Source organism: Ursus maritimus, unplaced genomic scaffold, assembly GCF_017311325.1.
Source record: "Ursus maritimus isolate PB19 unplaced genomic scaffold, ASM1731132v1 scaffold_14, whole genome shotgun sequence".
In the NCBI taxonomy this organism is placed as follows: domain Eukaryota; kingdom Metazoa; phylum Chordata; class Mammalia; order Carnivora; family Ursidae; genus Ursus; species Ursus maritimus.
In genome coordinates, this window is record NW_024423786.1 from 48489273 (window position 1) to 48515928 (window position 26656).

General features: G+C 53.6%; 1 protein-coding gene across 5 annotated transcripts in view; it reads right to left on the bottom strand.

The window, feature by feature from the left end:
- NFIX (nuclear factor I X) overlaps window positions 1–26656 on the bottom strand; it is a 93445-nt gene that overhangs the window by 40112 nt on the left and 26677 nt on the right. For 3 of the 5 annotated variants that reach the window (XM_040629234.1, XM_040629232.1, XM_040629231.1), the window contains exon 2: window positions 25007–25538. In XM_040629234.1, coding sequence (XP_040485168.1) covers window positions 25007–25538 — 532 coding nt within the window. Of the gene's footprint in view, window positions 1–8642; window positions 9722–25006; window positions 25563–26656 lie in introns of those variants that run through there. The other 2 variants (XM_040629235.1, XM_040629233.1) reach the window with 2 other exon arrangements.

Genomic DNA, 26656 nt, shown 5'->3' on the forward strand with positions numbered 1-26656 from the left:
GGGGGGTGGCACAAGGGAAGCACCACCTGGACTCGAGGAGGCATTTGGTCCCAGATCCAGTGGAGAGCAAAGGCAAGACGGAAGGGAAGTAGTGGCCGAGAGGAGGGGACCGCGGGCTGGCGGGGGTCTGCAGAGGAAAAAGTATCCCAGAGAGCAGGAAAGGGGGAGCAGGAGGGCGGGGTGAAGTGGGGAGGGGGCTGTGCCGTGGGAGTTCCTTTCCACCAGCCGGGCTCCCAGGAGCCACACTGCCCCCTCCAGGCACCTGCTAAGGAGGCAGCTCGCCGGTTGTGTTTCTTTAACCCCTGGGGCCTGTTGACACAGATTAGTATCGCTGGTCAGGGGTCAATAGGGAAGGCTCTTGAGGTCAAGACCTGAACAACTGGAGTTGTAATGAGCCACGTGGGGAAGAGGCCCAGGGAGAGGAGAGGGCTGAGGAGGGAGGCGGAGGAGGAGGGCTGGGCTGCGCCTAGGAAGACGGCGAGTTGCCAGGAGTGGGGCCACTAGGCGTCCAGCTTGCCTGGGGAACCTGCCTGCGTGTGGCTGGCTGACTAGAGCTAGGTCCCCAGCTAGGAAAGGACGGGGTAGGATCCAGTGGAGGGGAAAGACAAGAGGTGAAGTGTAGCCTTACCTGACTGCTGATTGATGCAGATCCCCCCCGGGGGGTGCAGAGGGCATCCGCCCTTTTTTTTCGTCTCCCCTACCCTGAGTGAGTGCACCCCTGCTCCTCCCTGGGCCTGCAGTGGGGTGGCTGAGGTGGTGCTGTGCGCCCTTGAGGTGCCCACCCACCTGGGCCACCTGGGAGACCCTGGGTGGGGCCAGTGTTTTGGGGCCAGGCAGTGTCCTTTACACCTGGTGGGACTGCCTCAGTGCCACCTTCTGTGGATCCAGAATCCAAGGCACAGCATCCACCCAAGCCTGGGGCAGCTGCCTCCTGGCTCCTCTGCCCCACCCCTGCCCTGGCCTGCGGAAGGACCTGGGGTTGGGGGGGGTGGGAGGACACAGGGTGCTGGAGGCTAGCCGATAACACTGGACCATGGAAGCCACTCTGGGACCATCTCCAGATGGGCTGGTTTGGGTGGAAGGAGAGAACAACCCCTCTGTGCTTAGAGGAGTGAGGAACAGCGAGAAACCGGGTCACATGTGACTTGCTATTCACCTATTTGGGCAAAAGGGGGCTGGGTTCCCTCCGAATCACCTCTGGGGCTCCTGGACGCCTGTCCTCTACACTTCCTCTAATTGCTCCCAGGAGGCCTTGGAAAAGCAAACGTGAGGACACTAACACCCTGGGGCCCAGACGGCGATGGGAGGCCCAGTGCAGGAGCACACTCATTTGTGCGTCCGCAGGGGCACCCAGGTGGCTCACCTACAGACCTGCGACAGGCAGGGACCGCATACCCGCACACCGTGCCTTAGTGTTAATCTAATCTGTTTGCTATATTCGTTAAGCACCTATTACCTGCCAAATGCCCGTGAATACAGAACCAGAGAAGCTGCCCTGGGCAGGCGTTGGAAGCTGGGTGCCTAATGAATAAAATGTAGGGCCTCGCAGAGAAGGAGGGCTAGGCTCTGGAAGTGAGAAGTGAGGTAGGAGAAGGCTGCACCCAGGAGGGTGCAGTGAGAGCTGAGCTGGGGTGTGAAAGATAGTAGTGTTTAGACAAAGGGGGAAAGTGAAAGGTAGATGGAGAGAATCAGGAACAGAAGCCCAGAGGCGGGGACCAGCACAGCACACTCAGGGCCTGCAGAGAGCTCCGTTTGCTGGAACACAGCACATGGGGGTGTGAGGGGAGATGGATGCTGGAACCATCAGCACGGGCTAGACTGTGAGAAATTCCGGGTGCCCACCTCAGAAGGAGGCACCTCTGGGAGATGGTATGACCAGCTGCCTATTCGAGGGTGGTCACAAAACCCTACAGAAAAGAATAATTCCCCTCCTTGGTATATACTCAAGAGAATCAATAACATATGTCCACGTAAACTACTTGTACACACATGTCCACAGCAGCACTGTTCACAATCACCCCAAAGTGGAAACCATCCAAACGTCCATCAACAGAAGAATGGATTAAAGAGATGTGGTAGATCCATGATGGAATATTATTCGGCGAGAAAAAGGGATGAAGTCCTGATCCGCACTGCAACGTGGATGAGCGCCAACAACAGGACGTTCAGCGAAAGAAGCTACGGAAAAAAGGCCACACAATGTCTGATCCCATTGATATGACATGTCCAGAACAGGCAAATCCATAGAGACAGCAAGCCGACCGGTGGTTGCCAGGCTCTAGGAGGAAGGAGGAGTTGGGACAAACGGCTGATGGGTATGGGGTTTGGGCGGGAGTGATGAGAACGTTCTGGGACTAGACAGGTGGTGGCTGCACAACACTGAATCGCACACTTTATTTCTTTTTAAGATTTTATTTTTAAGTAACCTCTACACCCACGTGGGGCTAGAGCTCACAAGCCCTGAGATCAAGAGCCGCACGCCCTTCCGACTGAGCCAGCCAGGCGCCCCTGAATCGTACACTTTAAAATAGTGACTTTTATTATGTGAATTATATCCTAATAAAAACCAAGTCTGGAAGATGGGAGAAGAAGCTGAATTTGGAAAGTAATCATGATGGTGAAGAGGCAGGGATTCAGAGCCACCAAAGAGCCACAGTGATTCAGTTTTGCAGGCTCCCAAGCTCGGGTAGCTGGTGACAACCCCAACTGAGACAGGCATGGAATGGATAGAAAAGGGAGGACTGGAGAGTGTCCTGAGGTCGCTATGGATACTGTATCAACTGGCTGTTGGCCCAGGAGCTGGAAAGAAGAGTTTGGAGAAATCAGTCCCAAGATGAGCCAGGGGGATCAGCAGTGGGGGGCAGATGTGTGTGGAGGGGCCAGGCCCTGGGCTGCCGCTCCCTACTGCATGGCCTCCAGCAAGGTTCTTCTGTCCACGGGGCTCCCAGGCATAACTCGAGGATGAGACCAGTGCGTACTTCATAGGACTGTTGTGGGCTTCAGCGAAATGGGGCTCAGTGACACTGACAGCACCACCAATTATAAGGAGAGAAGAGGAGAGTGGGCAGACTCTGGGGAAACCAACCTTTACAAGGCAGATGGAGCTAGAGAACCTGGGCAAGGTAGCTGGAAAGAAAGGAGGCTGCGTGCCGCAGGGCAGAGCAGGGGCCGGTCTTACCAGGGGTCTGGGGACCAACCGGACCACAGGCAATTGCAGATGGAAAGCCAGGCCTGGGAGAACAGGCCAAGTGGCAGGTTCTTGGGTCCTTGACCAAGGCACGTGGGATGTGTGGGCAGCAAGGCTCTCCCCCCAGAGCCTCCTGACCCCACGCTTCCCCCTCCTTGCCTGGAGCAGCAGCCCTGCCCATGGTGCTGGGCCCCAGAGCTCAACACATGGCACCACTCAACGGTTTCTGGCACTGAAGAGGAATTTATTTCCTGGACGAAGCAGCCAAAATCGTTCTGCACCTTTGTTGGCGAGCATGGTGCAGTCGGAGCCGACATTTTCTAACGGGGCCGGGGAAGAGCAACTCAAAATGGATTCAGGGAGGGTGTCAGCTGAGGAGCAGCTGAAAGAGAGAGAGAGCATTCCGTGGTCTGGAAGGCCGATGGCGGGAAAACGGATGGGGCTGAGTTTGTAAAAAGTCAAGTACACCAGGGTTTTTAGTGAGTTTGCTGTAAGTCAAATCCTGGGATACGAAAGCCACCTGAAGCTTAAAAGGGACCAATCCAAGGCAACAAGAAGTCTTAGTTTAAAAAAAAAAAAAAAAAAAAAAGCAGGCAAGAGGGGCTGGCTGCCTCAGTCAGTAGAGCATGCAACTCTCGGTCTCAGGGTCATGAGTTTGAGCCTCGCACTAGGGGTGGAGGTTACTTCAAAAAATGTTTTAAAAAATAAATTAATTAACTTAAAAAAATAAAAAGAGCACAGGGAGTGGCTTTGCAGACAATTACCTAAGAGACAGCCTCATGTCCAGGGAAAAACGGGCTCCCATTTATGGGTGGAAGAACCAACACTGTTCCGGAGAACCTAAGGTGACCAGCTAATGCTGGGCGGGAGGAATGGTTCCCTCCATGACCCACCTCTCAGGGCCTTGGAGTCCCAGATCCCTGGATTTACAGGCCCACTGTCCCATCCCAACCCTCTGAACAGCCAGCCCAGAACCACAGTGGCACACAGCAGCTTCTTTTCTGACGTTCTCCTTGGCCCTTAAAGGGTTTGGGCCTTGGGCCCTCTCCTGATCAGGGCTTGTGATTTAGGCCAAGACAATGTCCCAGAAGGAAGAGAACCAGGACCCGCAGAAGCCATCCCTCTCCTCTCTCCTCCTTCCCCTTCTCTTCCCTTTCTCTCTGCTCCTGACATTCACACACACGGAGACGTGCACAGACACAAAAAGACGCTCTAGTGCACAGGGATCCGTGTAGAATTAATGCCTCACAGCCTATTTACAGACATTTTACCAAACAAAACATCAACTCCCAATGTTTGACAGGAAGCCCCTCCCCTCTTGTCAGGAGCGATCCCTCCTAAAGGGGGTTCCCAGAGATGAGCAGCAAAAACCCCAGGAAGGGGAGAGGGAAGAAAAGGAGCGATTATGAGACGGGAGAAGGTAAAATTATAAGGTTGGAGCTGTCAAGGCAAGAAAAGGGGGGGGGAGGCAAAGTGACTCCACTATTAGGGACTTGGTGTGAAACACAGAATTCACAACAGCCGAAAATCTTGGCGCTTTGTCTGCGGAATACCAGAGACTTGGAGGCCTGAGGGCTGAGGGGGCATCAGAAGCCACTCTGCACACAGCCCGGCCCTGCTCGCAAGCAGTGCGCGTACCCTAAGACATAGGATGGAGTAGTGCCCACACCTCCCTCGCCCAGCCCCGCAGGCCACATCCTACTGCATCTTCTATTCGACCATCCTGTCCTCTCTCCCAAGGAGGACCTTGGAGGGGACCGAAGTTGGAAAGGAAAAGTGGAAACAAAAGTGGAAAGGGGGCAGCTGTGCCCCTCTCATGGACAGGAATGAATGGTGAAGGAAGGCTTCCTGTGCCCATCCAGAAAGGAGCAAACTTGGGTTTACTGCCTGCTCTGCTCTGTGCCTCAGAGCAACAGCTGGGCCAGATGTGTCTTCGGGAGAAGCCAGGGTGTGCCCGGTGTCCCTGCAAGATGGAAGCAGAAGGGCGCAAAGCCCTTCCCATCCCTGCATTTCCTCCTCCCAACTCCTCCCACACAGAGGGGCCTGTGAGGCTCCAACGGAGGGAAAAGGTGAGCCCCTCACTCCCAGGTGCCTCGGTGGGCAATGAGGACACTGGCAGGGGGGCAGTAAGAAAGGGCAAGTGCCCCAATCTGGGTCCAGCTCTTGCTGCCAAAAAAGGGAGGGAGGACAGAGGACAGAAATGTCCACAGCCTGTGGTCCCCTGACACCCACCTGGGGTCAACACACTGGGGTTGTTGGCCTGGGATGCCTACACTCTCCCACCCCCACCGAGGGACAGACTTGCTGAGGTCTCCAATTGTAGCACCAGGGAGTCCTCGGGGCCTTTCTCTGGTCTGACTTGCCCATTGCCATCCCTTTCCTCTGGTCTGTCCAGGGTTCCCCACCCTGACACCTCTAACATTGGGACAGGATCATTCTGTGCTGTGGGGGGCTGTACTGTTCACTGTAGGACAGTTAGCAGCATCCCTGGCCTCAGCCCACTAGATGCCAGTAGTGACACTCCCCCTAGAACTGACAACCAAAAATGTCTCCAGACACTGCCAGAAGTCCCCTGGGGATAGAATCACACACACACACACACACACACACACACACACACACACACACACCGAGAGCGTCTGTGCTCTATGATCACCTGTGTCCTCTTCTAGGAGCAGGTCACACACAGCTCTGGGTGGGCACAGACCAGGTGCTTCTGTGTGTCCACACAAATCAGTGGGGGGGGGCTGGTGGCTGCAGAGCCCCTTTGATAGAGAGCCACTGCCCCATCCTGACAAGTGCCACCATGTCTATGCCTGCAAAGGCCTGTGCCTTCAGCATGCGGCCCCAGAGGTCGGGGTGCCTGAGGGCCCTCCCCAGCCCTCCCCGTCCTCAGCCCTGTTGACCTCCTGTGTCATGCCAGAGCCCACAGTGGGAACCCAGCTCCCCCACACACACACACACAGCCTGCCCAGCCCCCGGGAAGGGCTGTTGTCCCTGTGCCATATCAAAACATGGGGTTTTTAATAGCAGCTTCCTGTGGGGCTGGACTCCCCCCACCCTTTGCCTCTCACTCAGCCCTGCTCCTGACGGTGGAGCCATAGCGCCCTGTAATTACAGCAATTGTAATCTCTTTTACTAACAGGTAGATTAATAGCGAGGCAGGTTCACAAAGAGCCCTAGAAAGGAGCTGCTCAGCTGCTGAGCAGGCAGGGAAGGGCCTGACACTTTGTGGCAAGTGCACACACTGCCTAGGCAGACACTTGCTGCAGGCCACAGGGGCTCAGGGCCTGAAGTCTGCTGGCTGTGGCCCTGGGGCACCTGGGTACTCACTGGGTGATGAGGGGGGCAGGTAACTGCACTCCCCTCGGGCTTCTGTGTCCTCATGGGAGCAACAACAGTTGGAACCTCGTGACCCTCAAAGTTTCCCCTTATGTCCCCAGGGTGTGATTCGCACTGACATTTACACACACACTCCAACCCACGCTCATACACAGACACCCACCTCCTGACACTCAGACACACACGCACAGACACTCACAGGGTAACACATGCTGAACACTTGCAGGGGAAAAGAACGGACGAAGTTTCATAAACACGCATCCCACCCACGATGGCACGGCCATGGGCCCTGGAGGCACCACCGCACCGCAGCTGCCGCCGCAAGCAGGAGGGAAGAAAGGCTTCTGCGGACAGCCCTCTACCTTTGGTAGGCGCCTCTCCACTGCCTCCGCACCTCACAGGCCCCCTGCTGGGCCTCGGGGGTCACGGGGTGGCTCCCGCCTCGCACTGGCACTGCCGAGGACAGTCAGGCTCTGGGCAAGAGGGAGCACCGAGCAGAAGGGGTGGGGGACAAGAGTTGCCAGAGGTCTGAGATGCTGTAGCCTCAATGGGCCAAAGAGATGTAGCAAGTGACACAAAGCCTGGGTTCAAGGTGAATGAACACACGCACACGCGCACGCAGACGCAGGGCACGGAGCCGGAGGAGAGCACGCTCCCGCACGCATGTGGAGACTTGGAGAGTCTGGAGACTTGAGAGAGGAGACAGTCCTGGCTCTGGGGTAGGGCACAAGGGGCTGTGTGTCCCCGCCTATGTGGCCCTGGGGGATGCCGTCTCTAGGGCACAGGATGTACAAGTTTGTGTGTGAGTGGAGACAGAGTCCACAGCCCAGACTGAGGGACTCGCCCTCACTTAACCTCGCATCCAGTCACAGGAGGAACGCATCTCCCCAGGCAGGCCCAGGGTCCTGGCAGCAGACGGCGGGGCTGGCCTCAGGGGTCAGCAGCAGCTGCTTCCTCATAAGCTCTCCGGGGCCTGTGCCTCAGCAGGCACTGGGGGGGCTGCTGCCATTCAGATGCTGTGTCCAGCACCTGCTCGCTGCCAGGCAGTCCCGGGGCTCCCTTGCCAGTTCCTGGCCCAAGGGAACTGACCCCGCCATGCCAGGGCTCTGAGGACCCCTCCCCTGCCAGCAGTGCTAACAGAGAGAGGCCTGGGGTGACGTCCAAGATTAGCTCTTACAGTGGACAACAGCATGTGTCCTTTGGGGACATGTGAGCTGATGCAACAGACATAGATCTGTGACATGGATGGGAGGGTGGGCTCATAAAATGTGCATCCTGGGAGCGCCTGGCTGGCCCAGTCGGTAGAGCACGCAACTCTTGATCTTGGGGTTGTGAGTTCAAGCCCCACGCTGCAGGGCAGATCGTACTTCAGTTTTTTTTTTTAAAGGACATCCTGATGTAATATGTACATGATGTGTGTGTGATGTGTGTACATGATGGGAGTGTCTTTCTGGGGCTCTGGGTAGCATGAACGGGGTACAGCTGAGGATGTGGACAGAAAAACCCTCACGCGTCGTCTGCAGGAGCCAGATTTCCAGACAGCGATTTAACAATCCATAGGAAGCATCTTCAGAAGAGTCTGTACCCTTTGCCTGGCGGTTCAACTGTTAGGAAGTCTTGTCTGAAGTTCAGACACATAGCTACAGAGCTTGGGGCATCGGGATGTCCATCCCAGCAGAATGTACAATGTAAAGGCTTCTTCACAGATGAGGGATGACATCAACTTTGGCATGCTGAAGTCTCATGCAGCCATTTAAAAGGCATGTTTGTATTTTTTTTAAGTTTTATTTATTTAAGTAATCTCTACATCCCACGTGGGGCTTGAACTCACGCCCCCGAGATCAAGAGTCTCATGCTCTTCCGACTAAGCCAGCCAGGCACCCCTGTATTTTTTTAAATAAGCACCTATTACATTAATAATAAAAGATAATTTTATTCATTTATTTATTTAGAGAGTGGGGGTGAGTGGGGGTGGGGTAGAGGGAGAGAGAGAATCCCAAGCAGGCTCCATGCCCAGCGCAGAGCCTGACGTAGGGCTCAATCTCATGACCTTGAGATCATGACCTGAGCCGAAATAGAGAGTCACTTAACCGACTGGGCCTCCCAGGCACCCCCATAGAAGGTAATTTCTCATTTCCAAAATGAAAAGGGGATAGAAGTCATTAGAAATGTTGAGAATTAGGGGAAATGCAGCTAAGAAAAGATGCTAAACCACCAAAATTTAGTTTTTGAAAAACTGTGGTGGCGTAGAATTCATGGCGGTATTAAATTTTTAAAGTAGCACCCAGAAGTGCTTGTATCATAAACTCCAATTTTTAAAAAATTAAATATGTGGATGAATGGGTACAAAAAATGCAACAAAAGGTGGTTATTTAAGTGGCAGAATGTTGATAATTTTTATTGACCTCTCCCCCTGCCCCAAGACTTTGTGCTTATTTGGTGTTTTTATGATAAATGTGCACTAGTATTATAATCAGAAAAATACCTTTTTTAAAACAGCGGACAGATGAGCGACTATGCGTATGCGACTGTCGCCCCACATCGTAGAAGAACATCATGAGGCAATGGGAAACCGCAGCCCTCCAGGTCCATCGGCATTCACATGGAACTTTCCCGCTCAAGCGGACTCTACGCCTAACGACACAGAGCAAGAGGGAGGGTGACACCCCCAAAGCACGGTCATGCTGCAGCACGCCACACTCCTGAGACTGGGCACTGGGGCCGCTCTTCTACTGGGCATGGTGAACTTTGGAAAGGAAAGTGGTCTCCAAGAAAGTAACAGGCAGGCTTGTGGGGCCGGAGGAAAGAGGTTCAGGGCCAGGGAGGAAGTGGCTGGTTGGGGGAGCTTAAGGTGGAGAGGGGAGAGCTGGGAATCACCTCGAAAACTCACGGGACCGACTCTGAAGACTGAGATAAGCAAAGAGGCAGCAGCGGCCAGAACAGACTTTGGGATCGGCTCAGAAAAGTGACCGTGCGTGGGTCAGTGTGTGAGAAACACACTGTTCATGTTCCTTTAATAATTTATTGTTAAGAACCACATCCAGCCACCAGGGCTGGGTGCCATGTACCAGCTGGGGACGGCAGCCATCTTGGTCCGGGGAGGCCAGGGCCAGAGGGGTGTCCAGGCAAGAGAGGGCTGAAAGAGCCAGCCATGAGTCTGCATCCACACAAGGGGCCTGGAGGCCAGGGCTTCTGAGGAAAGAAGAGGGGGGCGGAGGGGGGTGCCTCTGAGCCAAAGGCAAACAATCCGGATGCCCGATGCTCCGTGCACGACGCTTGGGGCTGCGTCCTTCCAGCCCATGCTGCGGGCATCTCCTAGGTTAGCAGGGTGGAAAGGAGCTGCCAGGGAGGAGATCCTGTCACAGGTGAGCTCGACATCGGTTCCGGGGACCGACCATGTGCTTGCTTCAAGGCCAGAAGGGGGGGCACCCCTTCCGTCTTACAGGGCAGGCCAGAGAGACAAGTGGGAAGGCCTGGGAGTAGGGGCAGGCTGAACAAGGGCCGGTGGCCCACCCAGCGGTGGCCCCTCTAACAAAGGGCCAGGGGAAGGAGGGGGCCAGGAAGAGGGCTGCTCTTTGCCTATCTTCCTGACACCTTAACTGCCATAAAGCAGAAAAAAATTTTTTTTTTGAGAAACCAAGTCCCTTTCAACCCATTAGCCCACAGCTTCTCACTTGCCCACCACATTCCTTCCAGCTCCCCAGAAGCTTCTACCACTCCTCATCTGTCCGAATTCTCCCCTCATGATGCCTACTCGGCACACTGGCCGCTCTCCCCTGCCTTCACTCGCTTCCTTCATCAGCCCCATTTCTGACTTTTACGCCATTCCGTGCTTTTGTGTTATTTCAGGGATGGGCCACAGGCTATATCCCATCTGAAGATAATTCAATATTCAAAATGGGTTTTGGGGTTGTACAAGACTATACACTGGGCAAGAGACAGATGCAAAGGCAGATAAAACAGTCTTGGTTCCAAGATTCCAGAAGCAGAAAAATCTACAAAATTAAGTGCAAAGTGTCACAGGGAAACGAAATTACCTAGCCACCAGCCGAGACTGGGGTCGAACTTGTGTTCAAATGGGGCCTTGCCCGGCTGACTGTTCACTTCCGCCGCAGAGTCTCCAGAGGTGCCTGTCTCCTAATGAGACACATGAAGGCAGGACTTGCCACCATGGGATCATGCAGCCACTCCCAGAGAGGGTGTGCCAAGGAGGCCAACACATGCCTCTGCCCACAGTCCACAAACCAGCGAGTGGGGCTCTGGCACACCAGGGGCATCCCTGCAGCCAGAGCGCTTTGTTGGAAAGGAACACAATTCAAGAGACCTTGCCAAGCCAGGCTGGCATCTGAGTAATTATATTAATGAATCTCTGAGTTACAAAATCTAATATTAAATGGTGGCTTCAGGACCATCATCCTCAGTGACTGACCCACATGGCCGAACACTCCTGGGCAGCAGCATGGCTTGAACAGACCGTGTGTGTCTGTGTGTCTGTGTGTGTTGTTTAATTTAAAAGAAATGCTTGTATTTGAAACTGTGCCCAGAGATCTGTGTGCTGGGCCCACTTTATAAACCACAATACCATAAATAAGTGAGAGAAATCTGGCCCATCCGCGGGGCAGGGGCCTCTCATTTGGCCATATTCTCGGGCTGGCAATACCCTGAGGATTACTACTCCATGGAGCAGTGGCCTTTGTGTTTGAAGCCAGCACTGCTCCCCACAGAGTTCCCCTTGGCACAGCAGGCAGGGCCTTGCTTGCAGACTTGTGGGCCCTGCCTCCCCAGTCTGTGCTCATTAGCTATCTCGATCCCAAGTCCAAACTCAAAAGTTGAGCTCCACACATATAAGGGGCAGCCTGCAGCCCAGCTGATCCCCCCGTTCAGGCCAACCACCCGGTGCAGACCAGATCAATGAACCACCATATTTGCCATCGTCTGTGGGCCCCCTCCCAGCAGAAACAAGAACCCAGTTGGCCACACTGTGCGTGTGGTCAGGGCCAGAGGGCACCAAGTAAACTACAGCCAGGTAGTAAACTAAACATGCACTAAACGCAGGTGAGAAAGAAGGTGCTATAGTCTCCTGCTTTCTTTTCCAGTACACATGCAAAAGGTAATCTGTTACAAATTACATCGGGTAAACCAGACTTCTGTGAACTCCACGTGCCAGAATAGATGCAGCTTCCTCCCCCTGTTGCACTTGTAAGGCCTCTTTTGAGTGGCAGAGTCCTGCCCTAGTTGCTGGGTCTGGGAGTGGGCTTCTGAGGAAGTAAGTTCTGGCCCTGGACTCAGGGCAGCCCTTGGGCCAGCAGCCCCAACGGTCTGCTCAGGTCTGCACGGGAAGTGCTGGCCTGAAAGGCGAGGGAAGCAGGCAGGTTTTGCCACTTGGAAACTTGTTGATAGGCAATAAGGGATTGCTGTTTAATGATTTCTCCATTATTATTATTTTGTAATAATGGGCAAAAGATCCGCACCAGCACCAGACTGCCTAGCAAGGGCTTACACTCAGCACCGTCTTACCTACAAAAGTCTCTAAGCTTTGAGGGTGAAAGACCCTCTCAGAAGCCCCGTGATTCCCCAGAAAGTCTCCCAGCCCCAGAACCCTACACATAACCAAGCAAAGCAGAGGAAATAGAGCTGCAAGAAATGCAGAGAGGAGGCGGGGCAGGGGCTCTCCGCTGGCAGAGGCAAGGGCTGTCTGGCGGAGAGGCACAGAAGTCCTGCTAACCTCCTCCCCACCCCCCAGGAAGGGCTTCTCGGCCTCACCACCTAGTGATGTTTGGAGCCAGATGATTCCTTGTTGAGGGACTATCCTGTGCACGGGCCTCAACTCGTTAGATGCCAACAGCACCCTCCCCCGGTTGTGAGAACCAAGTGTCTATAGACATTGCCAAATGTTCCCTGGAGGTCAAAGTCACCCCTGGTTGAAAACCACTGTTCTAGGGTCACCAACCATCCTGGTGTACAAGGGACAGAGGGATTTCCTGGGACAAAGGACTTTTAGTGCTGAAACCAGAAAACTGGTCATACTATGACAAGTTGGTCACCCACCCTTCCTTTCTCCCAACTAACCTCAAACCCGCCACCTGCCAATAAACGCATTTCTTCCTCGGGAATGTGAAGAGTAGCTCTTCAACCACCCAACAGGAAACTACGTCTCATACATCAAAATAGATGAAATCCCACCCCATAGCTGCCTCTGGGGCCAAAATATTATCCTTGTCTCCTGTGTCTTCCCAGGCGCCATCTCCCAGTGCCATGACTTCCAAAAGGCTCTCTGAGACACACTCCAAATTGCTCACATATTTCTTATATTACTAAGGCCAAAATTGGCCTAAAAAATCTCATAGGGGAAGCAGTCCCGCCCTGGAGGACTTGACTGGGGTGCAGAGTTCTGGTTTGCCCATGTTCAGCTCCCCTTCAGCTGGTGGTCCCAGAGCCATGAAGAGGTCACCTGGGAAGGGGAAGAATGGAGACAGACCATGGGCTCCCCCGTTCTTCCTAACAGGCAGCTGAGTCTCGCACAACCTGCTACACACAAGGAGGGACCCTGAGACCCTCTAAAGAAGAGATGAAAGAAAATGGAGCTTCCTGCCCTGGCACTGGTTGAACACCTAAGGGTAGATGGCCTGTCTCATCCCTGCAGCCCTCCACCCAGGGGACCCCAGCCCGCTCAGCCCCAGGCACAGTACCCCCGCCCAGCTTTCTAACCATTTGCATCCTCCCTTTAAAGGCCTCTCTTTCCTTGGTCCCCCAGGGAGCGTTCTTATTACTATGGAAACAATGATGTCATGTGGCCGGGTGGGGCTGCAGGTCCCTCCCACCACCTCCTAACTAGGTACCATGTCTGCCTACGTCACCAGTCAGAAATTTATAGCCCAGTGCCGGGTATTTATAAGGTGGCTCTGGTGTGACCACAGATTCAGTGCAGGGCTGGCAGCTATTTATAGCCAGAGAATATACACTTATTACACACACACACACACACACACACACACACACACACCCCGTATTCTGGGCCACGTGTTATATAACTGCCATTATGCAATAACACCCATTATATAATAATTATGCGCTAATGGGGATATAATCCGCAGGCATAATAAGGACACACTCCTCAAAGGCTGCACTCAGTCAGCCTCCTGCAGGCCGCCTCCAGGGATCTCCTGATCTCTCTGCACACTCCGCCCACTCCAGAAGAGTCACCAGGTGTCACCCTACTCCCGGCTGTCATCTGCAGCTTCTCCTAGACAAGCTGACCCAGCCGCAAAGCTCTCCCCAGATTCCTTCTCCCAGTCATGTCCCTGCCGCTGGCCTGGAGAGAACACTCTTCTCTTTGCCATATCTTTAAGCCTGACACAAAGAATTATGACGGGATAAATCCCGGAAGGCTGAGGCACACTTCACCCCCATTTCTAAAAAGTTTTATTTATTTATTTGAGAGAGAGAGAGCGAGAGCGCAAGAGAGAGCACAAGCTGGGGAGGGGAGAGGAGCAGAGGGAGAAGCACACTCCCCACCGAGCAGGGAGCCTGACCTGGGACTCGGTCCCTGGACTCCAGGATCATGACCTGAACAGGCATGATACTTAAGGCAGATACTTAACCAACTGAGCCACCCAGGCACCCCCCATCCCCCATTTTAAGAAAGGAAAAAAGCAGCAGCCGCCGCCGCCGACCCTGGAAGGAGCCTGTAGGGTCTAGAAAAGCCTCCAGGATGCCAGGCTAGTTGACAAAGAGTCTACCCTACGCGGAGGATCACTCTAGCCCTCCAGGAAAGAGCTGGGAAGCTGGCTCCAGAGAGGAGAGGCTAGGGCCAAGCAGGGCACAGCCAAGCAGGCTATTTCTCAGCGGCCCCTCCTCTCAGTGCCCCTGCCCCCCCCCACTCCTTTGGCTGAGCCTTTGGGGGGGTGTCTCAGCATGGGCTGGGGCTCAGGCCCTGACTTCCACCATCTGGGTTACATAGCCAATAGAAATGCCCCTCAACAGGATCTTGGCTGCTCAGACACTAATGCGCATTCTGCTGGTCACCCAGCTCCCAGGAAGCACAAGCAGAAACTGTCACCTCAGCAGGGGGGGGGGAGCGGAGGGGGACAGGGACGTCCCATACCCGGGGTGATGGGGACACGGATGGAATGGACAGGGAATGGGAAAAGTCAAGACCACAGTGGCACTCCCTGGACCTGATTCAATCAGCCCAAACATACCATCTGCTCTTAAAATAAATATCTCCGTATTTAAGTTATTTGATCTATGAACTGATGAAAAAAATTAGAAGAACCTACACAGATCAGGGAAATGAGTTTCTCTCTGGCGCAGGAGGGCTGTTTGGGGAGCTTGTCTGTCTCTTTCATTTCTCTATTGTTTGAATTTTTTAGAAAGAGTGTGTTTTACTACTATAATAAAAAAAATCGAATACATCATTTATGAAGAGTAGTGCTGAGGTTCAGGTGAAGCTTCTGGTCTCTGCATCCCACGCTGCAGAACCAAATGTCTGCTGCTCTTCGGGGTCTGGGACGTCCCTGACAGCATCACTAGCTTGTCACATAGGCCTGGGTCAGCCGAATAGCAGATCCCCTGCTCTAGTCAACAGATCAGCAGCCCCAACACACAGAGAGACCACGATGCAAGGTATTAGGAGGGACATTCGGTAAGAGACTCTTAGATGGGCTCCTGCTTCTCATGAGGGAGAGGAGCCCCAGACTGCTGCAGCCTAGGCTCCTGCTGCCCTGAAAGGGAAAATGGCATAGGACACACAGGGGAACAGCAGGGGCTAGGAGGTTCTGTTGCCATGCGACTGAGAGGACAGGCAAGGAGTAAATGCAGGCAATGCTCTGTCTGAATCCTTCTGTTTCTTCCAGGCCAGAGGCTCTTAGCTGGGGCAATTCTCTCCCCCATGGAAATGTCTGGAGATATTCTGGTTGTCATACTTGGGGTGGGGTGTTGCAACTGACATCTGGCAGGTGGAGGCCAGAGATGTCGTTAACCACCCCACAACGCCCAGGACGGTCTCCGCGACACAGAATGGTCTGGCCTGAAAGCCAGTGGTGCCGTGGTGGAGAAACTGCTTTACAGGATCTGCTGTCAGTGGTTAAGAGGTTATGTCCCTGTCTGACTAGACACAGAAACAGGAAAATCTCTAGCATGGGCTAGCCTCTCCCTACCACCCCACCCCTCCACATGTTGGGAGAGTTTTTACGTACACAGACCCAAAGTTTTCAAACTTTAAGAAAGGGGCAAAGGCAAGAGTTTACATGAGAGCACATAAAAAGACAATGTAGAGAAGATTACTGCAAAACTTCCAGCAATCATCTGGTTACTTAGGATAATTACATTCATTTTTATTTCAAACATTGATTCCAAGCAGACTCCCAGGAAAAGGGTGTGACAGAGCAAGGATCAGGGATCCCAAGATCCAGCCCAGCTGCCCAGCCCCAGGCCTAGACTTCCTGCCCACTCTACCTGCCTTTCCCCACACTCTGGGGAGGGGCGCCGAGAAGCCGAGCTGGCCACGGCAGGGCGAAGACATCCAGCGGACCCAATCCAACCGTATCATGCTGCCTCTCAGGTCAGAGGCAGGGGGCCAGCTGGTGGGGAGGCCAGTGTCAAGGACAGGCCAGGTGCCCGATCACTGTCTCCACCCCACGTGCTCAGCAGCTGGGGGAGCCCTTGAGCTGAGCCACAGGCTAGGCGCCAGCCCCACCGTCTCAGCTCCTAGAGAGCAACGGAGACCATGGGGACCCACACAGCTTTCTCCTCTGAGACTCTGCCAAGACCAGCAATCCCCATGAAGTTCAAGGAGCAGCAAGGCCCACAGGTGGAAATGTTCAGTGACCTAGATCCTGGGGTCTTTCTGCCAGAAACTCATCGAGTGACCTGAGTGCCTTGACATCTCTGTACTTGGGTTCCCGTCTCTGTACGGGCCCGGGGATAATAATACTTGCCCTGCCTATATCACTCAACCATTGTGAGGAGGGAATCAGCTTCTGGCGGCTGAAAAGGCTCAGCCAGCTGACAAAAACGAGCTAATTCCTCACCGTCTTTCAAGATGTGGTTCAAACAGGTCATCTTCCAGGAAGACTCCCAGGCCCCCCGGGTCTGATTCACTGATCCCCTCACTGTACACAGAGACCGCTGTGTGTCACCTGAGGACAAACACGTTTAGCCAGGAGCACAGATTTAAAACCAGAATTGGTGTGAGAATTTGGGTGGTGAACACAGACAGGACTCAGCATGGTGCCTTAGCCACAACTGGGCCTCTGATGGAAAAATGGAATTAAAGCAGGGGAGGGAGAGGAGGGGTGTGCCCCTTCCTCCACTGGACAGGGAACAAGAAGTTGTTGGGAGCCTGAACAAATGGGTGCCCCTTAAGTTACTGGATGTCCCCCAAATAACAGCGAACATAGGTTCTGACCTGGGGCGGTAGCATGCCAGGTCATCATTAAGACATCAAAAGTGAGGACAAGAGCCAGAACACCCCCTCACATACAGACCAATAGATAGGCCACAGTGGCTGGTGGGGGGGACAAGTCACTTGGGAGACAAGCCCACAAAGAGCAACCCCAAAATATTTTTCTAATCCCCAAAGCGCCAGAAAATCAGTAGATATCCATACGCACAAAGTAAAAAACACAGGCACCCAGGGGGTGAGGCCCAGTTCAGCCAAACCTCCCTGCCACAGCCCCTCCGCCTGCTGGGACCCTCTTCTAATGCCAGCAACCCCTCGGCTCAAACATGCTTAAAATGGCGACGGCGGCCTGTGGGGCCGGCGTTTGTCGTGCTGTTTTCCACGGTGCCCTTGGTGCCAAGAAAAACCTATCATCAGAAATGCCATCAGCTATATTTATCTATCTCTCAGCCCCCCAGCCTCCTTCTCCCGTCTGCCAACCAGGCCCTGCGGAGCCCCCTCACCCAGTGGGCACACTTCCCTGTTGCTGACGCCCGTGACCACCTGCCCAAGCCTCACTCTCCAGCGCTCTGTTCCTGAGCCGTGGCAGTCAGGCCTCCACAACTGATGGGCTGCGGCTCTTCTTACTGCATTGCCGGGATACACCCACATGTACCCCAACAGGCGCCGGTCTGGGTGTCTGTAGTCCCAAACAGCTGGTGAGGGCAGCCCTCCATCTCCTTTCAGTTCAGCTCCCTGTCCTCAAAGTCCTCCGGGAGCCATGGGCCGTTTCCTCTGGGAGAGGCATCCATGGCCGCAGCATCTCACAAATCAGCCATCATGGAGAGATGAGAGGTACGGGGTGGGGTTTGGGGGGAGGGGAGTGAGAGAGCAAGCCTGGGAAGACAGGAGCTTGTCCCAGGCCTGTAGGCAACAGGACGCCAGGCAGCTGGGTAGACTTGTCACCTCCCCCCCATTTCATTCCCTGACGGACAGTGGGGAGCCCCAGCCTGTATTTGAAGACACAGAATTTCCAAGGAATGTGCATGCTAGAAGGATCCTCACTCCCTTCTCATCCAAGAGGGAAACAGCAGAATCTGGGACACTAAAGGGAAAACGGCAAAGTCAAGGTTCAGGACTACTCAAATCCTACAGCCGTGCCGAGGCCTCTACTAAGGACATACGGGAAGTACAGGCTAACATGGGAATGTTCTTTGGTGCCAGGCATGTCAGACCTTTCCCAGCCCAAGCAGTGGGCTCTAACCTGACCCTTCCCACCCTGGGGCCTAGCACAGAATGTCTGAAGGTGAACCAACAACCATATCCTAAACCCCCACACTTCCCCCTCTTGCTTGTGGGGGCAGCCCCCACTTCCCGTGTCAGCCCTCTCCCCAGAAGACCGCCCACCGCCTCCAAGCCCCCAACTCAGGAAGGAGTTCCAGGGAACCAACCCCTCTGAGAATGAAGCAACCCAAATAAAAATTTTAAAACCCAGAAGCTCTTTCTCTCCAGCCCCCTCCCCCTCCACTGGCAAATGAAAACAAACAAGAAATCAAAGAGGCCTTTTGTGTGAGCACCGCGCTGACACGGCTGGGGCCTTTGAAAGGACTTCTGAATCGGACACTGAAGGATAAAATAACTGAAGCGTGGCAGCTCCTGAGACAGGGGTGGGGGGTGGGACCCGATGGGGCAAAGAGAGAAAGGGGTGGGGAGAGAGCCACCCTCTTCCTTGGGCAGAAAAGGGGATGCTTAGCTGGGCCCTGTCTGCACAGCTGCTGCAGGACACCAGAACAGAGGGGGACCATGGCACGGCCCTCCGCCCCTCTGGCCCACCCTTCCCCGGCGCCCCAGGTCTCTGCAACACTAGAAAGTGGCAGAGATGGGCCCTGCGTCCCTCTTCACAGCCCCTGGTGAAGCCTTAGCCTGTCTTCCCTCCCCTCCAGCATGGATCACTGCACATTCACGCCTATGGGACAGCGCCTTCTAGAAGTCATCATGAGGCCCTCACCCAAACCCTGCCAGTTGCATGCAGGAGTCTCTCATTCTTAGAAGGGCCTCATTCACAGTAGGTTCACCAAGTGTGTATTTCATGAATAAAGGAAATTCGACCACCCTACGACAGTGCCAAAAGTAAACTGAATCCTCAGGAAGTCCTTTTGCCTGTCGTTGTCTGAAGCCCAGCCCTCCTGCTGCAGAGTGGCCCTGTTTCCTCTGGGTGGGTGGTGGTGCACAGTTGGTCACCATGCTCAAGTGTCCAGGTCCCCTCCGGCTTATTCACAGCCCGCGCACTGCTGGTTCAAGCTCAGACAAGGGTAAGTCTTTTTTTCCCTTGAGCTACAGCTTCCAACTCAGCCAGCAGAGTGAGCACTCCACCAAGACCCCTGTGCATCACGGCCAGTGCAGACCCCTGACCGGCTGGGCAGATAGGCTATGGACAAAGGGGATAGGAGAAGATGGTCAAGGGAGTCCTAGAATGAGACCAAGCCAAAGGACTGGGTCTGGGCATTTCTGATCTCCTCTTTGGGGTCACATCCCCTCTTGAGGCTAGCCTGACCCCCCATCACCCCTCCATCCCACCAAGGAAGGCATCAGCCCTTTCACATTAACAGAACACAGGTGGCCTATGTCAGCTTCACAGGTGCACAACCTGGACAGTCACACACACCCCATGCTTGGTTTTAATGCTCTCCCTGTTGTCACACTGCAGTCCCTAATCATTTTGAACTAGGAGCCCCACACTTTCATTTTGCACTGGGCCCCACAAATTATGTAGCTGGAAGGACCTGCAAATCCTGTGGCTACCATGGGATCTGATCGTGCCTGGAGTTTCTGTGTTCCATACCAAATGCTCCAGTTTAAGAAGGCCTCCAGGGAGTGGTGACCAAAATGGCAAGGGTTTGAGGAGCTGCGTCTGGCGCGGGAGGGACTGGCAACGTTTGGCCTGGAGAAAGGACAGCCTCCTGGGGAGAAGGGTGGAAAGGAACCATGAGAGCAGGCTTCAGCATCTGAGAGGCTGACATGTTACAGAAAACTTAGCTTTCACCTGCGTCGTCCCTTACCAGAAATGAGACTGGCAGGTGAAGGTGATAGGGAGGCAGCCTTGGGCTCACGAAGTCCTAACAGCAGTGACTGCGGCAGCTGTGAGCCGCTGCCTGCCTGCTCTGTGCCCGTATGTATGTGTTAGCTGCTTTCATCCCTTTACCCATTCTCTGGGTTGGACGAACAGAAGAATTTTACGACCACAGTTGACCTTTGCACAACACTGATGTCTCCTCCAGGATGTTCTAAAAGGGACCTTACGTTGGGTTAAAAGATGATCTGTAGATCTTGCTCATCTTATGAATCTGGTTCCTGGGCCCTGCAGTCTCCACCAGCCCTGGCACCAGATGGTGCTGCCTCGAAGATGCAGACCGGTGGCATTTCTGGGCCTTGAAAAAGGAGGCCGTGGGTGAGGTGGCACAGGGGCCACGCTGGGGGTTAGTTGCCCAAGAGCAAGAGCGTGGCTGCTGTTCCTACGGCCCCTCCCATGCACTGCCACCAGAGCCACCAGATAGGCCGAGTGTCCAGTGAAGACCTAGGGGCATGGCTGGCATCGGCTGCATCTTGGTAGGGCTAACATGGCCGAACGATGCCCCCTACCACCAGGGAAGGACCCAGATGAGGAGTCCTCCCTTGGACCTGAAAACCAGTGCTCACTGCAAAGCCCTGAACTCTGAAGCCGAGAGCAAAAACCGGGGACTCTTATACCTGAGAAGGGTGACCGTGCACTTGAAAGAGTTCACTTAGACAATTCCTTAGGTGCTAATCCACATCCTGTGACAGGTAAGGTCCAGGCATCCCAGACCTGGAGGTGAAGAGGGAGGCAGAATCTCCTTTCAGAGCACTGCACTGAACAACCCAAGGGAGCACAGACTGTGGAGTCCAGACAGAGAAACCCTATAGGACAAATGACCCAGGTCCTTCAATAGCAACAACCCAAAATCTGTCAGAAAAGAAACCAAGATGGAGGAGGAGGACCACCTAGAGGTTGAGTCTTGAAAGAACTATCGACCCATTGCAATGTGTGCACCTGATTTTTTTTTTTTTTTTTTTTTTAGCTCTACGCCCAACATGGGGCTTGGACTCACGACCCCAAGATCAAGAGTCACATGCTCTACCGACTGAGCCAACCAGACGCCCTTGGGTGTACCTGATTCCGATTCTGATCCTGACCCAGACAAACAAAATTAGGAGACGAATAGGGAAATGTGAACACTGACTAGACTGACCATAGTAAAGAAACTGCTGATGATTTTTAGGTGTGACAGTGATATTGTGGTTATATTCTCCACAACTCCTTATCTTCAGAGATGTGCAGAGATATATTTACAGATGAAAAGCTACAATGTCTGGATTTTCTTCTAAACGACACAACGTAGGTGGGCAGTGGGGGGTATAGATGAGTCGAGACTCGCTGTAAGTTGGCAGACTTCTGGCACGGGTAAAGAGGGCTCCTTCTACATGTGAATTTCTCCATAATGAAAAAGCGGAGATAAAGGAAAGGACCACCACCCGAATATCTGGACTTCATGGGCCTCCACCATGGGCCTGTCGGAGGAATCTGACAGAGAGAAGCTGGCATTTCCATTCAGTAAAGCATTTTATTGCTTTCGGATTTTTTTTTTTTTTAATTTTTAAGCAATCTCTCCACCCAACGTGGGGCTCGAACTCACAACCCGAGATCAAGAGGCATATGCTCTACGGACGGAGCCAGCCAGACACCCCAGATTTTGCTATTTCCTAAGGCCAAAGCCTAGGTTAAGGTAGGTCTGAAGATACCAGTTCACCTTCAGGGCCCCGTGGAAGCTTTGTAAAGAGTCTAGCAGCACTTCCAGACCAGCTCAGCCATCCTTCCCCACACAAACAGAAGCCTCCTAGACCCACACTCCCAGCCTATCTCCGACCGCCTGCCTTAGGGCAACCTCTTTGGATGGAAGGACATCACCAGGGATACATACCTCTTCCATGACAATGCTCTGACTCTGCTCTGCCTCAATGTCCCCTCCTAAATAGGACAGACACATGGCGCAATTCCTTCCCAGCAGAAAGGCTAACTTTCATGGAGGTCGTAACACACTCTGGGCGGTCTTTTGGACCCCGCACACTGGGAATAGAGCTCCCGACATCACACACACATGTCCTTGATTCCCTCCCCAACCATGGCTCCTCTTGAAACTTCAGGTGGGGCAAAACAAGAGCACGCGAGGGCCACGGATAACGACGGCAGGTGGAGGTAAAGCAGTGCCCCCATACTTAGCACTGTGTCAAATTCACTTGTCATCAAACCCGGCACCACCAGCTCAGCCCAGACTGGGATCTTCGGCCCAGTTTTAAGGGAAGAAAAGTACTTCTTTTAGAATCCACAGCAACTCTTGTCTGAGCCCTTGCACCTTAGCCCCCACTCCCAGGTTCCAGTGGGAGGAAGGAACAAGGGGCAGCCTGCTGAGGACGGCAGAGTGCATGGGCATGGAGAAGGCTATGCTACCACATTGATGCTATTTGGGGGATTAGCCAGGAGAAGACATTTTCTAGCAAACTGGGGTGGCTTGGGGAGAAAGCTGTGCCTGCTTCTCGCATTCTTGAGATCATCTACGCCAGGCCCACTGGTGGCCCGTGCTGCAACCACTCACCCCGCTAATGCAGTGAGGCACGTTTGAATTAAAGCAATTCCAGCAAGAAATCCTACCTTCGTTGAAACTATCTGGAGTCCAGGGAGCCGGAGTATAGATGAATTATTTAAAAATGTCCTCAGTTCTCCACTCAGCTTTTGTCAAGGAACTGGACCTCAGCCGGGACAGAAATGGCTGCGGCTGCATTCGATGGGGCATGAATTCACTCATATTCCTGGGCAAATGATCTCATTATAGCTGGGGGGGCGGGCGGGGATGCCTCCCTTCTCCGGACACCTGCCTGGTGAGTCCAGAAGCTAGGAGGCTGGCCACAAACGGTCTCCTTCATCACACACACTTCATCCTACCTCAGCCCCATGCTGGCAGCAGTCAAGAATTTGGCCTAAAATAAAAGAGGAAAGGGAAACAGCTCGGCTACAGGGATCTAGCTAGAGAGCAGGGTAAGAGGAAGCTAGAGAAAGATGAGTACTGATTTCCATCTTAGAGGCCCTAGTTCTGAAATCAGAAGGTACTGAATTCCCTTGCAGAAGATCTTTCTGACAGACACAAACTCAAGGCTCCAAGCTCCCCCGAAGCTACCTCCAACACCACCAGGCACACACCCTCCCCACTCTGACTTGCTGTGTAGACAGAGAATGAGAGGATAACTTCTCAAATTTTTCTTTAGTCTCATTTCCAGAAAGAAAAAGGACGAACAGAGGAGAGGACTGAGGGGTCATAACAGTCACACAGGGCCAGGTGCCAGCCTAGAGAGATTCATGAAGGGAGCAATGGCTTTGGGGCCAGGGCAAGGGTTGAGGGGGGGTTGTCCACTGCCTCCAACCAACCACCAAAGCCACCTCTCAGAATGAAAGAGAATGTGAATGAGTAAGGAGAGAGGCCTCCAACACCACCTTTTCTTCCCCAGAGTTGTCCAACATATAAATCCTTAGTGCTAATCCTAGTCAAGGTTACCTTCCTGACTCAATGCTAAAAGCTCCCCAAATTTCATCTCTGGATTAAGTCATACCACTCCTCCCAACTTCCCAAACAGGCAAGGGAGTGACCACAGCAGAAAAGTGAGTTGCTTTTCTTTTTTATGAATGAGCAGGAAGGAAGACACACACACACTTGCGGGAAAGAACATTCACCAGAGTTGAAGTTAAGCCACATTCTGTTACATTTGCATAAAGAGAGAAAGAAGGGAAACAAGAGGGAAAAAAATACCGGAATGGTGGAAAGGAAAAACACACACACACACATACACAGAGAAAAAGGTTTGGTAGCCCTCTCATTACAAGTTGGTTGGGCATAATGTAAACACACTTCTGCCTTGCTTAATCACAGAGTGCCGCCCGTTTAGGTTTCAAAGGCGGCAGTAAATTGGGCGTAGCTGAGTGGAGGCTAAAAATTAACCAGCCATCTCTGTTTCAATTTGTAAGAAAACAAAAGCGGAAAGAAATTATAAAAAGGGAAAGGGTAGGGGGGGCGGTGAAAGAACAGAGGAAGAGAATTGCACCACCCCGGCCCAAAATGCTGGTAAAACTGGAAAAGCAAAGAGGAGAACTGGAACCACTTTGGAACACAAAAAGAAAATGAAAATTTGCAGAGTTTTTGTATTGCTTGTTTCTCTCAGACCACCGCCGCAACGACGCCCCTCCCTGCCATGCCTGTGCTGGGGAGAGCCTCAGTGCTTCCCAGCAGAGGGGTAGGGGCTGTGGGCAGCCATCCTGGGGTCTCCCCACTGCAGCCGCACACCGCGGAAGGGAGAGCGCAAGGAATCTCCTGCGCCTTTTCACTTTCTATGAAGTCAAATGACTTTCCTACTCTTCGGCAGCCAAATCCCATCCACAACAGCTCCCGCCTGGGCATCTGGGCCCCAGAATCTGCTCGCTGCTGCCCTCACTCCTCTTTTCTATTCATTCTGGCTCCTAACCGGAGGTTTTACACACCCCTCTCTCCGCCGAACTGCTGCCCACCCCGCTTGTGCCAAATCCCGCTTTTCCCCAGGACTTGCGGGGAAGCCGCAGGAAAGCCAGCACCTGGCTCTGAATACTTCTTCTGAGTCATTTTAAATGTGAGCAACGAGTGATTTTTGTGTGTGTGTGGCAGTGTTCATCACCAACTCTCACTATTGTGGATAATTCTGGGGCAGCCTGGCCCCAGTCCTAAGACCTGCAGCGTCTTTTGGGTAAGACCGGTCCTCCAAAGATGGAGATGCATGACAATCCAGTAGATACCGTGGCAAGGGAGCGCAGGAGGAAGAATGGAGAAGGTGGAGGGAAATAGAAGAGGGGAAAGGGGAACATCACGCAGGCTGCAGCCCGGGGCAGGACAGGCCCGCTAGTTAGGCCCATTGCTTGGATCCTTTGGAAAGAAGAGGAACCATACACAAAACAAATGCCGGCAAGTAAAATAAAATGGGGAGGGGGGTTGAGAGTGACCTACCTGGAGTGTGGACAAAGTAAGCCAGATAAAGATCCAGTTCTTTGATTGTGACTCCAATGTGATGTGGCTGGACGCAGAGACCGGGGTTCGAGCACTGGGGCGACTTGTAGAGCCGCTCCCCATCAGTACTTTCCAGGGGGATCCCCTTAAACAAAATCACCATGACCAGGTCCAGCCGCCACACCTTGTCGGCCTGGCGCAGGCAGTCAATCCGCCGGATCTTGCCCTTCTGGTCGGGATTGGAGAGCACGCAGCAGGGGGGCTTCTTGCCCGTGATGGTCAGCACAAAGTCCTCTCGGAACTCAGGCCGGATGTCTTTGCGCAGCTTGGCCAGCAGCCGGGATGCCCACTTCTGCTTGATCTCGGGCTTCTCGCCCAGCAACTCGTCCTTCACCGCCCGCTCCTCGTCTTTCGACATCCGCTTCTCGTGCTTCTTGAAGTACTTGCGCTTCCGCGCCTGCAGGTTGAACCAGGTGTAGGAGAAGGCGCGGACGTGAGGCAGCAGCGCCTCGATGAACGGGTGGAACTCATCCTGCAGGCGGCAAGCCGGGAGCATGCGGGGCGAGGGAGGACGGGAGGAGGGGAAGACGGGGTGAGGGGAAAAGAGAAAAGGAGAAAAGAAGCGTTAGAAGAGGGGCACAAGAAAAATCGCCTCCTCCTCCTCCTCCCCCCTCCCACGACAATTTTCTCTCGTGATTGTTCTACAGAAGTGTGGTCTGGAGCCACCACCAGCCTCGCCAGCCGCTTGCTCCCATCTCAGCCTCGGCAGCCAGACAGAGGCACCCAGCGCCTGAGCACACACCTATTCTCTCTCTCTCCCTCACTCACTCACACACACGCGCGCACAGACAACGTTGCGGTCCACACACACACGCTGCTGGTATCCCCGCCAGGCTCTGTCGCGCCCATGACATCTCCATGTTCTATCGCTGCCGCAAACTCCTGTCAGCTCGCCCCGGCGCGGAGTCCGGTCTGCACCGACTCCCGGGCACGCACAGGCGAGGCGTGCGGGGGCCGCCTCGTGTCCCGACACCGGTCGGGTTTTGGCCACCCCCAAAAAGAGAGAACATGACATCCAGGAGCCAGCGAGGAACCGGATTTGGGTTTCCCCTCCCCAAGCTGTTTTCATTCTCTTTTCTCCTGCTCCAATTGGAACATCCACCCCAGCATTTTTTTAAATCAGATCTAAATCCTAAATATGTGATTTCAGCTTTGTTACCGACACCGATACTAATGTTAATCACAGTAATAAGGAACAAAACACTTCTTGTTAGCACAAATAAGGTGGTTGCCTCGGCCACATTAGGGTTAAAAGCTACGTGGGGCGTCCTGCAGCCCCTTCCCCACTGACCCCTTCACCCTCTTTCCCACTCAGTCAGGTGACAGAGGGTTGGGCTCCCGTTTTTTGTTTTTGTTTTTTGTTTTTTTTTTTTTTGCTTGTTTGCTTGTTTGAAGTTTAAATAATAATTGATTTCTGTTTACAAAAATAAAACTGGAAAAAATTAAATAATTACCATTGATCTGAAGCACCCGGCAAAGCCCAACGCCCGATTCTGAGCTTCTGGACTCAACAGAGTTGTGAGTTGGGGGCGGGTGGGGGGAGGGGGAGGGGGAGGAGCAGGGGAGGAAGGTAAATGTTTTAAAGGGGGT